Here is a 17,147-nt window from a genome sequence, read left to right as displayed (position 1 = left end):
TGCGTTTACACTACATGTCACATTCACACACTGTTGGCAGAGCATGTTAGGTGAAGTGCCCATCAGTGTTAATTTATCACATTTGCATGTTAATCCTACCATGAGAATAATTTAGGGTTCAGTGCCTTGCCCAAGAACACTTCGGCTATGTTCACACTGCAGACAAAAGTGACCTGAATCAGATATTTGTCCTCATGTGTGACTCAGATCTTCTTTTTTTTCTTCAAACAGCACAACTCTCATGGACTCTGATCTTGTGCTTCTTTCATTTGTGGATTATCTGATACAGGCCACACTTAAAAGCATTGTACACAGCCAAATGTGGCTTCTTCAACTATTGTAAACATGGTTCATGATTTCCAAAGTTTCTATATAACACATTTTCTAAATTGTGTTATATTAAGTAATAAGAAGTTGGAAACTTAAATGCTTTAATACAACTTTGACATCCAAATCCAGAAGTCCAAAACTGGGATGTGCAAATAAATAAAGACCGAACATCATAGATTGAACTAAATAATTGAAACATGAGAAGCAGATGCTTTTAAGCGCTTGTTACAGTCCTATTTTCTGTCCAAACTATGCATAACAATTGAGTGTACAGACACACAGCTGCTCTTCAGATGGTTAAGAGAGAGAAACAGAAAACATTTGAACTATTTAGCTTGTAAATCTTTGACTGCCTTTATTTAACCTGGCCATTCACTCAACAACTAACAGTAAACTAATGCAGAGTATTTTATTCCACCTCTTAATGAAAGAAAAAAAATTATGAACCAACAAAATCAAATAATAGCAAGGATTAGTGACAAATAGTTTTCCTTTTTGACATCAACATTTAGGAAGTCACTGAAAAAATAATTACACTTCTACCTAATCTGAACCTGCTGGACGCTCACGTTTCAACATGAAAATCACAGCAAAGAACTCCAGTATGATGAGATGAGACCGGACTTGAAAGGACTTGCAGGAACTTGTTGGAACTAGGCGGTCTGCATCTCCTCCTCTTCCTCCGCAGACTGGTAGTGTCGGTACTCTGCCTTCAGCTCCCAGGTGCTTTTGTGAGTGCCCTTGCTGTTGTAAGTGCCAATTTCCCTCATGATATCTTTCAGGTAGGTCTGCAAAAAAACAGGTTGGGATTAAAAGACTGACGAAACACTTGACCATATTAAGACATCCGTCTCATCACTGTGTTGTATCAGACCGTCAATGGATAGTTACACTTGTTTAGAATTCTTATCGGCTCTTCTGGATGTGTCAAAGAGAAGAGAAGCTTTTTTCACATCTGCCTGTTTGCCTGTCATAGCAGGACTGACCGTTTAACAGGGCCAGGAAAGCTTTTTCCCCATTACCGCCTGTTAACCAGCCTCTCTGCTATGCTAAGTGAACCATCTCCTGGCTTCACCAGTATGCATAAATGCATGACAGAAGAGCACTATGGTGAATGCTTCTTCTCTGTCTAAAGATAAAAAAAAAAGCCAATATATTTAAAAACACTTGCACATATGTTTTTTTTATTTTTTTATTCTCTTGGTTTAAACTGTACATTAAAAAGTCTGAAAACAACAAAGAATGTTATTATGGCGGTGATATGTGAGCTCATTTCATGGCTAACACTTGACCTTAACAGACATGAGTGTCCTATCAGTCTGTGTGCTTGTAAAAATGTGTTTGAGGTACAGACATTGAAAAACAAATTCATTTGTCACAATCAACAGGAGCTGTGGAAGTCCAGTCAGGGACACTTTGTGTGAGGCTATACTGTCCAACCACCACTTGGTGTCTCTGTTGAGCTGCTACAGTCATACACGCTGTGCCGGATGAATAACTGATGTGCTGCTAGACTTTTCATAATGAACATTTCGGTTACTTTAGTTCAGTTGAATTGAGTGTTAGCCAAGTGCTTTAGGAGAGAAATGATGGCGTGGAGTGTATTGCGGCGTTTGACTCCTACTCAGCCAATGGTTATGCAATCAGATGCAATCAGAGGGAGAGGAGGACCTCAAGGTCTAATCAGCACCTACACAATGCTGTTCTCTGCAAACTGGAACGGATCCACTGCACTGTATCGATTTAACCAATGTTTGTGTGTGTGTGTGTGTGTGTGCGCGTGTGTGTTAGCGTGTATGTGTTCATGTGCATGTTGGCCCAAATTTCTGGCACAAAAGATAGTGTGAACAGGCATGAACGTCAGTCTGTGGGCGATCTTTTCAAATTTAACAAAGGAAGGTGGATAGTGGGCAGGTGTATTGTTTTTTGGTCTTCCAGCTATATTGTGTGTGTGTGTGTGTGTGTGTGTGTGTGTGTGTGTGTGTAATGCTCACCACAGGCTGTTTGGTTATGTCCACCAAGTCCTTAATGTTGTAATACTGGTGCTTCTCAAAGGCAGAGAAGAGCATGTCCAACACAACCTGCCGCTCAGCGCGCACCATCTTCCCCTCCGACTTCTTCTTCTTGTCATGCTCCAACTGAGAATTATACAGAATATTATCACTTCCGATAATAACAATAATACTGAAACTTGTAGTATTGATAATCCTCTTATAATCTCACCAATATATATATTTGTTCTTTTTGAAAGCTGCTGGTTGATAAAGTTTCCTATCTTGACAAATTGTACTTCTAGTTAATTGTGTAGAGCATATTTGCATAAGCTGCTACTGCTGCATAGAATAGGACTTTCATTGATTTTGCAATCACATGTAGTCAAATATCCTGAGATATCCTGACTCCTAATCGTAACTAAAGGTTGAATCCTTTAAATCAGTGGAACTGGAACTGAATATCATCTTTTGACCCGACATGCTTTGCAAGTTTTCAACCTCTTCACTTGCACTTTGTGACACAATATTTGAGTTTTAAATGAGTAGACATGAAGCCCTGATCAGAAACGATCCTGATGACATCACTAAAGGGTCACCAGCCTTACAACCAGCTGTTACATTCTTTTCCTTTCAGAAATCCTAAACCTCTGGCCTGTAAAGACAGAGAACAGTGACAAAGTCCTTCACTATTTAGGAACATCATCAAATGTCTGACCAACAGTCTAAACTCCCAAGATATTTAGTTTACCACCACAGATCAGGACAAAAACAGAAAATATTGAAGACATGCACTCACATTGAAATCATGGTTGGCTACGGGCTTAAAGATGGTCGTGACTGCTCTCTCGAGCTGCTGTGATACACGCTGAGGCTTAGTGGACTCTCTAATCTGCAACCTGAAAAACACACATTAGAGAGAGAGAGAACGTTTGTTTGGGGTTTTCTTTGGTCCAAGATATGTGCCCGTTGGGATGGAAGGTAATGGTCAGTGCAAGGAGACTAAACCATCGTAAATAGTAACGGCTCCAGCTCTGTCCAAACATAATCTTTATACTTTTTTTTTCTCATTTTCTCTGAGTCGATCATTAAGAAAACTATTTTAAGAGTGAATACTTTATAGTTTTGCAAAGCGTATGAGATAAAAACAGAGCACGACTTGATGTACCTGCCTGACAGAAAACACATTAATAACCTCAATTAGTCAAGAAACACACACATAACTCTCCCTTTAGACATGAGTAATGGCCAACAGGTGTCTGAATCTTCTTGAACTGAGTCTGTCCACACACACGCACGCACGCACACACGCACGCACGCACGCACTGCCATGACCACATAATGTCCTACATATCCATGATGGAGGGACATTTGTCAGCTGCCATCCAAATAGGAGCCGAGAAAAAACCTGGAATCAAAGTAAAGGATTTCAAGTCAGACATAAAATACAGTCAGATAAATCTTAGTTCAGTATCTAATCTAAAACACATCATTTTACCATCCTGCAAAATCCAAGGACAACTCCTGCCAGACCATCAGCAACATCCTGTAAAAGATGCAATCTCAATGAATCGTGTTTAAGCAGACAAGTTGGAACATTTTTGCAGTTATTTCCCTATCATGTGTTGAATGTCCTGATTTGATAGCTGACAGGCTCGTACACTGAAGCACACTGTGTTGTGCATTTGCCTTGGGTTATATTGTAGCAGTGCGTCTGCCATAGTGATGCTGTTGCTATAGCAATGCCATCCACTAACTAGCTGGACTAACGGATTCCAATAAAAAGGAGACAGAAACCATTGAACAAAGGCAGGGTGGACTCGAGTGGTTTATGTTCACACATTAACAGATGCAGCATTTCCCCCTGTTAACAAACAGGAGACTTCTCTGCTCCTGCTGGACTTCATTCACAAAATGTGAACACATGTGAACACATGTGATCACATTTTGTCATCCAGGGGGCTACTAAGCTAATTTAGTCTAAATTTGTCCAAAACAAATGAAGTCCTGACTGTTATTTACACGACTTCGTACATTTCAGATATTTACTCCATTCATTTAAGGAATAATCTTAGTTATTCTGTTTTTTTTAACACACCATAATCTTTATATTTATATTTTTCCAACTTTTACCAGCAACAGTTGTTGACATTTCACCATTTTCAATTACTCTGTATTTCTGGGGGCGCTGGTGGTGCAGTGGTTGGTGTGAGCGCCCCATGTATGGAGGCTGTCGTATGTCCCTCCCGCATGTCATTCCCCATTCTCTCTCTCCCTGATTTCCGACTCTATCCACTGTCCTGTCTCTCCATTAAAGGCAGAAAAGGCCCAAAAATAAAAATCTTACTCTGTATTTCTGCTGGAAAAGTAGCCTTAGCATTCATTTTGTGTCTATTGTCTACTCTAGAACATCCATTCCCTGTATTTAAATTACAAGTTATCTTCTTTTGCTATATCCCATTGTATTAGCCAATGAGAATTGTATTTGAAGTTACTCAGATTCTTCAAACTGAAGCCTTTTGGAACAGTCAAAGTTGACTCACTTCTTCAGCTTCATATAGTTGTCATTGACGACTGGTCTGCATTCAGCTCTGTGCACCACCATGCCCTCCAGACTGATTCCATCTAGAACAAAGACAGTGACTCAGTTGCTTAGTGATTCAGACGCATGACACATGCATTCAATTTGATCGGGGGGAAATACAATTCAAGTCTTTATTCATTTCAACTCCACATTTTGTTTGAAAAACACTAAACTAAACCAAAGGAATCCAATAGAAACAGTAAACATGATTATTGGCACGCTCATCAGTACGTTAGCCAACTGTTTTTATTTCCAGTGTTCAAGTGATAAACTGAGTTCAAAATCCAAACTGTGATTATGACTACACTAAGATTTTCCACATGTATAAAACTAGCATAACAGACATTAGTACCTGCAAAAGAAAACACAGAAACCTTACATTAAAAAAAAAGTCTGTTGTTTAGGGTGCTCAAACCCCTAGATGTGAACGTTGACAGGTCAGGAATGTGGTCATCCATACGCTGTCTACCATCCAAAATGACACACACAGCATTAGACAAAAGCCCAGAGAAGGATCTACAAAACTGCTGAAGAGTCAAAGTTCAGCATAACTCTTAGCAGTAATGGGTGTTGAGCCAACATTAGTCATGAGAAGCCATCAGCCTCACTCCAGTGAGGATAGCAAGGATTGGACAAAGTGCCAGAATGACAGCCTCTCTGCAGCACTTCATGGCTGTTTCCCAAACTGTCATAGTTAAGTGTCACTCTACGTGAAGTTACACTCACAACACCATGCTCTAAAAAAAAAAGAAAAAGAAGCTGAGCAGTGAGCACAGGCAAAAAAAAAAAGTGGTACATTGCTGTTAAAATTAACATCAATTTGAACTGTTTAGAATCTTTTCCATTGATAAAAAAAAAAGCCCTTTTCCAGCCTTCAAACAAGTAAGCCTTTTTTATGTGACTGTAAAGTAAATATCTTTGGGTTTTAGAAAACATGCTATATGAATTCAAGCTCGTCCAATTTACCCTAACCCAGATAATATCGGCCGATATAACCATTTCACGTGACTACTGGCATCGTCTAGATTTATTCACCAGTCAGATCGTATTTCATTTGAGTTTCATTCTATTATACGAGCAGTTTTCTTACTGGCTGTCACCAGCAGAGTGTGTTATATGGATTACAAAAAGGCATTATCACTCTCCAGAGCGTCAAGATGCACGTAGATGCGCAGTTACTTTCCAGTTGAGGGACCATCCTATCTTTATCATATATCTTTTTCCACAAGTGTTTGATAAATCTGAGGCATCAACACAATAAATGTGTGTGAATACCTATCGATCTTAAGCAATGTGCAAAATGTATAATTAGGGGCAATACAATGATGGTACATATTACATGAGGGTAACTTACTCAAGTCATGTCCTTTATTAGAAATTGATATGTACGTCATGCTTACATGTAGAGTATATTTAAAAATGTGCATTATTTATGTCTACACAACAATTACACTACTTTAATCAACCTTTACTTCTGACCCCACCGTCATATTTTAAATTTCCTTAAGTTGTGATCACTTCTACCATAGACATTTCTACATTGATAGTTAAACGTTTCTAAAAATTATTATGCAAATAATAAGTAGTAATAATTATTTGTTAAGAAGAGATCAGAATCCAACATTTCAGAAGCATGACTAGAGATTGTGAGCGAGTGTGACTATCCTTCACCAAAAATCATGACTATTCATCATTTTGGATCATTTTAGATTTTCTTCTGCAGTTTTTTCTTTGTTCTTTATCTCTCCGAGTTAGGTTCCTGGTTGAGGATCTTTAAAGTACCTTGTCGGATTTTTTACAGCGACAATGCCATGCAGCGTGATGTGGCTAGAAGGAGATACCATTAGGGGCCGGATTACACAGAGGAAAAACTTCTCCAGATGGAGACTCAACAGGTCTGAAAGAAACTTCTGAGGTTACTGGAGGACAGGAGATATCCCAAGTTACCTGGTGGTGCAGGTGTATACTGGGAGCTTCTGTCCAGAAACCTGAAGATCTAAGAGTGGGGCTTGGTAAAAAAAAACAGTACTTCAGAACCTTTCTGGATCAGAGGATACCAGCAGGTGGCGCACACCTGCAGTCTGTTTCAGTCATCAGCTAGAGTTCTCTGCCTCACTGAACTCACAAATTAAATTGCAAACCAGAAAAGCCAAACAGCAATTCATCTTCAAGGTAAGTTTTAATGTTTAGTTCTTTATTGCAGAATGACATGACATACTTTATACAAAAAAATTAAGTGTCAGGTGTTGAAGGAAAAAACCTAGCTAGAATAAGAAAAATCTACCGCCTTTAAACATCTAATGCTTAATATTATCTCAATATGGGATGCAGTAATAGAAAAATTCATAGAAAAACCATGAATCTACTTGGCAAAATCAAGACTCTTGTACACTATAGGCGCAGTGTGCTGCAGGTAGAGGAACATGTATTTGATACTTCACAAAGCAGTGCTTAAAAAAAGTGACTTGCTAATGGCAAAGTAAGACGCTGAAAAAGTTCTAAACATAGCATATATTTCTATCATTTGGAGTGATTTAGTTTTTTCTTAAATTGGCTAAATTACAGGGTAAAACAGGCCCTGTCTGCAGCGATGTCTAGCTTCCGTGCTGGCCCTCTGCCAGTGTCTTAATAAAAGGGCCAAGCTGACAGGCATCACCTGTGAGTAATGCAGTTACTATTTTATACAAGATCACAACTGTCCCTTTGATGTCAGCTAAATGAATATATTGTAGGCTTTCTGAATATTATAAAGACTAATGAAAAGCTTGATGTTGGGAATGTTTAATGGAGTGAATTGTCGATCCTCACTAGTAGTGATGTGGTTTTATTCAGTATTTAAAGCTACTAATTTATCCACACAAGCTCTTGCTTAGTCACCTTTTAAATAAATGTCCTTCATGCTGTAATCCAGCCCTTTGTGCTGAAGCACGGTACGACAACATGTGACCATGTGGCCAGTGTGACCGCGCTCTTAGTTCCTCAAATCTCCCAGAACTGCCCATGACATCCAGATTATCAGGGTTTTAAAATCCAATCTTAACACAATGTCAATGTCCCCCCTATTCTATCCCATTTTTAATCCCACAACCCTTCTTACTTAGTTTGGAGCATTTTAATGGACAGTACCGCTAAGTGGAAAACAACGGAACATCTCAAATGGTAAAAACCAGTTACAACATCACAATGCTGAGTACATACTGTTGTATCAGCATCAACAATTGAAAAGGATCATGTGTAACTAAGTCCTTTATGCTTGTGTACTGCATTTGCTTGATACTGAAAGTACATTTAAAAATACTTCGATTTTGCTAAAGAGAGGTTAAGATACTTCTTCCATCACATCCAGTTAGCCTTCCATACACCTTTCACAGCCCCCCCCCCCCGTCGTTACAACATTTTCAAGTCTTTCTGAAGATTGTTTCAATTATTGCAATGATTTTCCCAACTCTGTTGGACTCTCCAACCCACATCTGTTTTCAGAAACGATTTGATGCCTCTCGTGCTCCTCTTCAATCAGTATTAAGAGCCACTTTCATCATTTCTTCTAAGTCCTGAATCAACTGAGTGAGAAATGGTGCAGTCCAGTTGGTTAGCGTTGGTGTTATATTGGCGACAGCTTGGCCTATTGTGCATTGTTGCATGATTTGGCATCGGTTCTATTTGGACACATGAAAGGTCCAAAAAGGTGATACATTTCACACTCATTAGTGAACAAGAGCAGCAGAAAGAGATACTGAAAGGGCACACAGAGTTAAAAACTACAAGAAGCTGTAGGGGGCCACACAAGGTGCCAAGGCTCTGTGAATCATCAGATTGATAGGACTAGATGACAGGCGGAGGAGGAGGGAGACAGGCTGTTGGATTTATATTAATATTTTTACAATTCTTACCGTCAGTTGAGGAACCTGAGGTGTGAAAATGTGTAAAATTAGTGACTCCTAAAGGGACACTTGCCAGATCCCGCCCACATATTCACACTTCCCTCACTAACGTCTTTCCTTTGTGTCGTAGTCTCTCCCACTCAACAAATGGAGGAGAAACGCAAAGAAAATATACGAGAAGTCATCGCTCCCTTTCAATCGTCATCCAAAGCAACGTCAGTTTCTGATGACGCTGGCACAGCGGGATCTCCTGTTTGGAGCCTTTAACTGCTCAATGGAGTCTTTTTTGTTCCCTTGTCTGTTTCCACAGTCGATGTGTTTGCTGTCCAGACAATAGCAAAGGTGCATGCAACCGCCTCTCCATCAGTTCTTTTGTTATGCCAAGGTCTTCTCAACAAACAATAGAATGCATCTCTGCAGTGTTTGCCCAAGTGGAGCAAACCAAAAAAAAAAGAAAAAGTACTTCACTGCTCAGATACTGCCAATTCTAATGGAAGAAAGCACTTTTTTATTCATTCATTGTATGAGTCTCCATTTATTTAAGTTGTGCCCGTAATGTCACAAATTAGAGGACTATATGTACCGCTACATATTTTCGATGAAATCACAGAAAATAGTCGGTTTTGTTCCTTTTCAGTCGATGCTAGTGTGAAGCTCCAGAATTGAGCTGATGTGATTTCCCAGCAGAAAGTCAACTGCAGCACCCACTCACTTTTAGTCAAATATGTGGTACTGTACGGTCAAGTAAAGATGTTTGTTGATCTCGGGACAGGATGCTGCTGGAATATATCACCCAAGCCTCCCCAAAAAATATTTACAAATAGAAATATGCACCAATTCAAAGAATAAAACTAAAAAGCATGTTTGTCAGAAAAAAGGACTGATCTTGATTATTTAAATTTATTGCTGACAACAAAAAAACATTACACACTGAAACCTTCTCTATGTTGGTACATGACTTAATTGTATTGACATTCTCTCTGGGGCATCTGAAAACCTTCTAATGTTTTTTTTATGAGTTCAATTTAAAAAAAAACATAGACTCAAAGTAATTCAATGAAACTTCTGGACACAGCATTGTTAACTATGCTAGAATGCTAGGGGGCGCTACTGTGCCAGAGCGACAACACACGTGGCTCAGTGCGAGTTAAGAAGTGTGTTTTCTTCTCTTTCTTTCTAAACAAGAGCTAATGGGTCAAATTTGAGTCGTGTTTTTTCAACTACAACTGAACAGATCTAGTTGTTTGAGGGGTAAACACATCAGCAGGGTGGATTTTGACTAAAGGAACTTTCAGTTCTGTGTTGATCTTGGTGCCCACTGTGGGCAAAGCCTTACGGTCTTATCTATCCACTGATCTTGTACTGCATATACATGTACAACAAATCTCATGCTGCTCTCTTTTAACAGTCAAAAGAGTCAGCATGGCAGCAGTTAGTAAGATATTTAAAAAATATAGAAATAATCTATTTTGTCTCAGGTGGTCTCATTGTTTTGTAGATCATAAAGTGCTTTATGTTATTATTTCAGTCTGTTCATAACCCACAAAAAAAATGAATATCAGGATTTGAACTCCAAAAGAAACTTGATCAAAATGAGCTTTCAATGGCAAACACTGACAGGACTAGCATTATTTCTGTCCCTCTACTCTAATTTACTCGAAAAAAAAGGAATGAAAAATAGAATACAGTGAAGCTAACAAGTAGACTACAGCTGCACTTTTGGAGACCTCAGTTCCAGATAAATCTGAGGATGAAGATAAAAAGGTTAACAGAGCTAGAAAATCCTCTTCCTTCACTGAAGTCACAATTATGGCAACATACGTTCTGAGTATTAAAGGTCTGACAGTAATAATGTTCTACCTTATTTATTAAAATATAATGTTCCTACTAAGCTATTTACATGACCAATGAAAAATGAATCATTTGTTCTCATGCATAATCAGATTCACTCAAGCCTTGTAAACTCTGTGGGCTAGCTGGTTTGATACACACAACCCCTCGCCTCTGTCGTCTGGCTCTGTAAAATAAATAAAAAACAGAGACAAATTCACTGTAGCTGAATTATTTAAGCCCATCTCAGAAATCTCAATCTGAAAATTCTACCTTTATGAGGTCTTATTCAGTTATTCAAACCTGGAAGGCCCCTGCTTTATTGCTACCCATGTCAGCTTTGGGCTCTCTGTTCGTAACAGGAAATACATCATGATTACTGATTTAAACTTTGATTTGACATCTTAAAAAAAAACCTTTAAACTAGCTTGCTGGCTTAATTTAGTAAATTAACAGTACTGGTTTTAATTTGTACATTTGGGAATGAAGTGAACAGTTAAGACCTTTATCAAATCCTGCTTTATACCATATTCTGAAGAACAGAGAAAACTGGTTTGCAATTAAATGTATTCACTAGAGTAGCCATCTGTGCTTAAAAATGTACACGTATAATGGTAAAATCTAATTGTGGATTGAGACAATCCAAGTTGGACAACAATGGAGCTTGAACAACAGCATTCGAGAATTCATACTTTGTGCCCATAGGATCTTTTCAGGCTTTGTTCCATTTTTCAACATGACAGGACGGAGACATGGATCTAATACATAATATCACCAGCATTATCTTAAGAAAAAAAAAAAAAAAGCCTTGATGTATTCAGTGTTAATCAAGGCTGAACAAATGCAGGTGCAACTGCCACGGTCACCATAGTAACAATCACATGCCACCTGACATCACGTGTCACACAACATTCCATCAAGAGTCCGTCTATCTTGAGGAAACAAATGCTTTGCAGTACGCGTCACAGATCTCACTAATGTTCATCTTTGCCACAAATGGATGCAATTATGTGCAATTATTGGCTGGAAAGTGCCAGAGCACTTGCCAGCAACATGTCTAAAAACACCCACACACAAGAAACATGTGCACACATGCACTGACTATTGACTATATAACAGCCACATCCAGACTGTGTTGTCACAGTCAAATAAAGTGCCATTAAAATCAGATTTTCCCTCATGCCACACAAGTCTTTATTTTACTCTGGCCAGCGTCCAGAGGGACACTGAACAAAGGAGAGACATTTATTCAGACACACATCCAGTCAATTTGAGAGACAAGACCAGCATGGGATGTGGATTGACCACAGCATGTGTAGCTCAAGGCTTCCATGTGTGGGAGGAACACTTGAGAGAAATAGTAGTCTCCTCCATGTTGGCTTCTCTTTAGGACTCCTAAGCGCGAGATCAATGTTTTGGTCCACACCTTAAGCACAAATTCAGCATCCCAATTCTCCTACGCACCCATTCAGAACTCCACAAGACTCTCCTACTGAATCCCACCTAGTTCAGTGAAGCCACATGTTGCATCTCTGGCAATAAGCTGCTCTTGCTTTCGTTTGGAAATCTCTATGAGGTACCTTGGATAAAATGGGCCTCATGCAAAAAAAACACTTGTTACGAACACATTCTTTCTTGAGCAGCTCATACAGTTGATTTTGGTGAGTTTGTCACATTTACTGTCAGTGGCTAATAATGCACTCATGTTCTTTTCAAAACGGTAGTTTATAGAAATCATCCTGTTGTGCCCTTGATAGATCTGCCAATCTTGTGAACCTTTAAAACAGACTTCTGTCTCCAACAGAAATCCTCAACCTACCTAGCAGAGGCTTACTGATGATCCATGAAAACAACAAATGACTGAACATCAGTAACGAAAGAGATCAAACCAAACCAGCTGTGGAAGTAGAGTTTATAAAGTAACCATATTAACAATGGGAGGTTAGATGACGGAGCAATTTAATTCACTGAATAGTTGTGTTTATGCCTCAGTTTAAAAAAAACAACTATTATTAGAGAGTCTTAAAAGGGGGAAATGGGGAAAGAGATAAGACCTGCTGTACATTGTGTATTTATAACATGGTAATACATTTGAATGTATGTATGTATTCAGCTTATTTCTTTAAGAGTAGAGAAGTGAAATTGGTCGAGTGAAGAAAGGAGAGAAAGCGAGAGACAGATGTGTGGGTGCAGGAGGTAACTCGTCCACCCCCTCACACTCATCTTCTCCGAGGCCCTTTTCCACAAAGCTCTGACCTTCCTAATGTTTAACACAACAAACAGCCCGCCGCCCACCAGGTCTCCATCCACCATCACCGTATCTGGATAAACTCTCCCTCCTCAACTGTGCTTCTCCGTATGTATGCCACAAACACATCTAGCCTTTAGGTACAAGAGTTAGAGCAATAAATAGAAATGTCAAGTCGCCTTCTTCAGCAGGCAACATCGACGCTGCTCTTCAGTACATGTTACAGTACTGCAGCGCCACAGTTCAGAGATTTGCCAACCTAATGCTCCTTTCAGTATCCACAAAATAAAAGATCAAAGAATTCCTTACAAGCACTAGATCTGACAAGAATTCAGAAGCTGCTACGGTTGCTGTGCCTCAGGCCACTAATGTGACCCTGTTTGTTTCAGAGATCCGTCACCAATAACACCTTTTTGGATGATTCACTGCTTCTCTGAAAGAACACTGTCTTTTCTCTTTGATTTTGACTCATATGATAGAAGCAAGTTGACCCTTTTGTTAAAATGCCAATAGTGATTTTGTGGGTTTGTAGCCATTATACATGTTAGGGAATGTTGACAGGTGGCCTTTTTTTTTCTTCCCAAGATAAGAAATATGTGTGGGGATGAGTGAAGACAAACACCATGCTTCTGTCATTTCAAAGGCAAAATGAACGGCTCTTAAAAATACATTATATATTTTTTCCCCACTTCATAAACATCCTGGCTCTGATGATATGATGGAAAATATTTCTTTTATTAGTTGACGTATACAATGCCGATCAAAGATGGTTAACTGAACATTGTTTCCATACGTATTATGTAAAACTATCTTGTAATGTTTTAAGACAGGAGCACTTACATCGGCACTTTGCAGGTTCATCTTAAAGTTGGTTTTATTATTATCTCAACTGTATCAATGTGTTTATTGAGAATGTGATACGTTATTAATATTCATGGAGATCATTTGAATTTAATGGGCAGTTTGTATCATGGCTTGGTGAGGAGGAGAAAAGTGATATTAGAAATATAAAGAAATCAATCTAAAAAATCTATGATCCCAACAGAGATTTGTGATCCATCTCATCAATATGTCTGACTCATAGACACTAGCATAACTTGGTCCTTATATCAGTCCCTCTAGAAAGGTTACATCTGGCATTCATATCTAATGAGATTGGCTGCCTTAAACTATCAGTCAAAAATGCAAAACAACAGGTTAAATAAACAACTCTTTTATTTCCGCACACACTCACATGTTAGATACAGATTGTGTCAGTCTGATGACTGAAAGGAAGCATTAAGAGGGGGTGGGGGGGGGGGAGTCAATGATTAGATCTCAAAATATAATTTTCCATTAGCGTTCATCTCTAGCAGGCCCAGAGGCTGCCTCATTAAGGAAATGTAATGATTCCATTCATTAACTTTGAAGTGATTTGATCTCTGTAACTGCATACAGCCCACTCATTTAGGTTTACCACCATTCATATGCAAGGCAAACACAGAGAGGACTGGTGGATCATTTACAAGTGGACTGGAAGCTGAGGGACAATTTCTCACCCTAAGAATATTTTGAAAATGTTGCATAAAAAGTGAATGTTTTTTTCTTAATATTCATGTTTTAATATGTACGGGATTATTAGCATTTATTTAACGCCTGAAGTGATTGTAGTCATGACCATATATAATTATTGTGTACGTTTTTGGTAATCTCTACATTCAGATTCCAAAACAAATGTAGATATGTGGGCAGAGGTCTGGAGTTTGGTATGGGAAGTCTTCTGGTTTCTATTTGTTTAACATTTGTAGTCAGAGTAGCATTAACAATTACGTGTTAGCAGGCGTCGTTTGTGTCGGAAATAGGGTTGTCACAATATCACAATTTTAAACTTTGATGCAATACAAGTAAAAAAAAAAAAAAAGAAAAAAAAAAAGATTCCCTTTTCGATACCAAGAAACTAAAAATTAACTTCTTGGCACCCAATTTTTTTTTTTTCAAATTCAACCTTTACACAATGCTGTTAGAGAAAAAGTCAATGACCACACACCAATATTTGACATCCTGTAATAGAAATTGAAGACATAATTAAAAGGACTTTCCTGAAAAATCATGTGTGGACCTAAAAATCCCCATGAATTATGGTTCATATTTAACAAGAAGTTTGTGGTGGCATCTCGGCAGAGAAGGTGCTCTCTGTATATTTCCTATTTTTAAACTAGTTTGGACATTTTATGACCCTTATTGTGCTGCAGTGTGAAGCTTCCTGTCAAAGGGACCAGTTGACACCTCTGTCTCTCTCCTCTGCTCTCTGTTTGCAAAAGACACAAACACAATCCGTGCATCCTTATGGAGGTGCTTAAAGGACTTTACAAAATGTCTGTATTTGATGAGAACTAAACATGAATGGTTTGTCTGTTTTGCGGCTGTGCTTCATGAGAGCAGCAGGTGTGATGAAGGGCAGCGCAGAAAGACACCGAGGGCAGGATGCAGCACTGCTTTGGCAGCATTTGAACAGAATCCAGCTTCTGCCTGCATGTTTGTGCAGAGCTGTAGACATGTTTATGTTTTTTTTTAATGTGTAACAGCTGTTCATCTGAAAATAATCGGACTTCTCTGACATGGCAGCTTTGGGTTTAAAACATGTCTGTAGATCTGCTGCTTTTCAAAAGCACAAACATAAAAATAACAGATGTTAATAGATCAGCCAATCAGCTTTTGGTTTTCCTGACTTTTTGGGATGCATCAGAAATGATTCATTGGTCTATTCAACAAACAAGCATTTTAAAAGTTGTTTCCTCCTCCTGAGGATAGACCTGACAGACTAGCTTGATTTTTTACTTAATACAAATCTACATCACGTTATATCAGGACCCTTAAAAGATACGGCAAGAAACTGGGGCTTTTCTGAAGAAAGGACCACACTGTCTGGGAGGAGATTGTCTTTTTTTTTGGCAGAAGAAATGTCTTTGAGGGTTCGCCCCCTTACATAATTTTTGTGCAGGTGGATGGCTGCCTTTCTGATACAACCTTTCAGAATAATAATTTGAACTATACAAATTGAATATCATAAATGTAAGACTTCATCCTGATAAATTTACAACTTTATCCTTGTAAATTAATGACCTTAATCACAACATTTTAGATAATTTTTTCCCTGGTAGTTTTCTTTCTACCTTAAACAAATATTTTACATCAATATCAGATTTGCATTTTTATGAGACGATATTACAGTTGACGATATGAATAAATGAATAAATACTTAACATTCTGAGATCTGATCAGTTTTTCAGATTAACTTGAGCCCTATCACAATCAGACTCTATACAGTAGAAATATCTCCATGATGAATAAAGCAAGAGACTGACAGCTCTGAGCTCATACCATACCCTATTTTAAGTAGTTGCCATGCCAGCTTCACAGCAGTCATTGACTACGTTACACACCAGCTCTTAGAACAGCTCGATGAATAATTCACCTCCTTTAAGGGAGATTGGAGACTCCGTCCTCAAAGCATTTTTTGGGAATTTCATTCAAAAGTCAGTTTGATAAAGAGAGACACAACAGCTGTGACAAACAGATTCTCACTGACTTTGAAGATAATGATTGTCCTCCATGTGCCAGTTTTAATGAAGAAGAGGCAGAAAGCAGGTCAAACCTCCCACCATCCTCTCTGCTGCATCTTGGCCTCGTTTGCAATTCCAATTGAGTGTTGTTGATGATGATATCACTAATCGCTTATGATTAGAAAATTGCCGTGGAGACAGAGAGAGCTGTCACTCCTGGATCTTCTCCCAGATAAACACACGCAGACGCAAAAAGACTTTCAGTATTTCACAGTAATTATTACTGTAGTCCCTGTGTTAAAATTCAGTGTTTTACCCAAAATGAATCTTCAATCTATTCTCAGTGCACCCTTCACTTACAGCTCAAGCTCTGAGCGGCAACTTGTTGCACAAATGTAACAAAGACGTAGTTTTCTACATCGGAGAGCTTTACAAAGGGACGCCACTTAAGTTTTAGTCAGTTTGTTGGGGAAAAGAAGGGGGATGATTTCCACTGTGTCTCTCTCAAATGAAATTCTAAAATGAGGATTTCCATGATCTCAGATACAGACAAGCACACATAAAAACACAAACTTAAGAAAAGAGCTGATCAAGAGTAGCTTGTTGCTGAGCACAAAACATCAGTTCATCTTATTGATCATGAATAAAATGATAGATTGATGAAGCAATTAAAGGGGACATATTATGAAAAGTTAACTTCTACAGTGTTTTTGAACATATATTTGGGTGACCTGAGTGTCT

General features: G+C 38.6%; 1 protein-coding gene across 1 annotated transcript in view; it reads right to left on the bottom strand.

Moving 5' to 3' along the window:
• Positions 1-423: 423 nt before the first annotated feature.
• Positions 424-17,147, bottom strand: part of LOC109989370 (general transcription factor IIF subunit 2-like) — a 39,915-nt gene continuing 23,191 nt past the window's right edge. The window contains exons 5-8 of the mRNA XM_020641097.3: positions 4,865-4,946; positions 3,121-3,220; positions 2,325-2,468; positions 424-1,118 (exon numbers count right to left, since the gene is read on the bottom strand). Coding sequence (XP_020496753.1) covers positions 984-1,118; positions 2,325-2,468; positions 3,121-3,220; positions 4,865-4,946 — 461 coding nt within the window. The 3' untranslated portion in view covers positions 424-983. The remainder of the gene's footprint in view (positions 1,119-2,324; positions 2,469-3,120; positions 3,221-4,864; positions 4,947-17,147) is intronic.

This window comes from Labrus bergylta, chromosome 13 (assembly GCF_963930695.1).
Source record: "Labrus bergylta chromosome 13, fLabBer1.1, whole genome shotgun sequence".
Taxonomy (NCBI): domain Eukaryota; kingdom Metazoa; phylum Chordata; class Actinopteri; order Labriformes; family Labridae; genus Labrus; species Labrus bergylta.
Note: the sequence above shows the minus strand (reverse complement) of the source record. Positions and strands in the feature narration are given on the sequence as shown.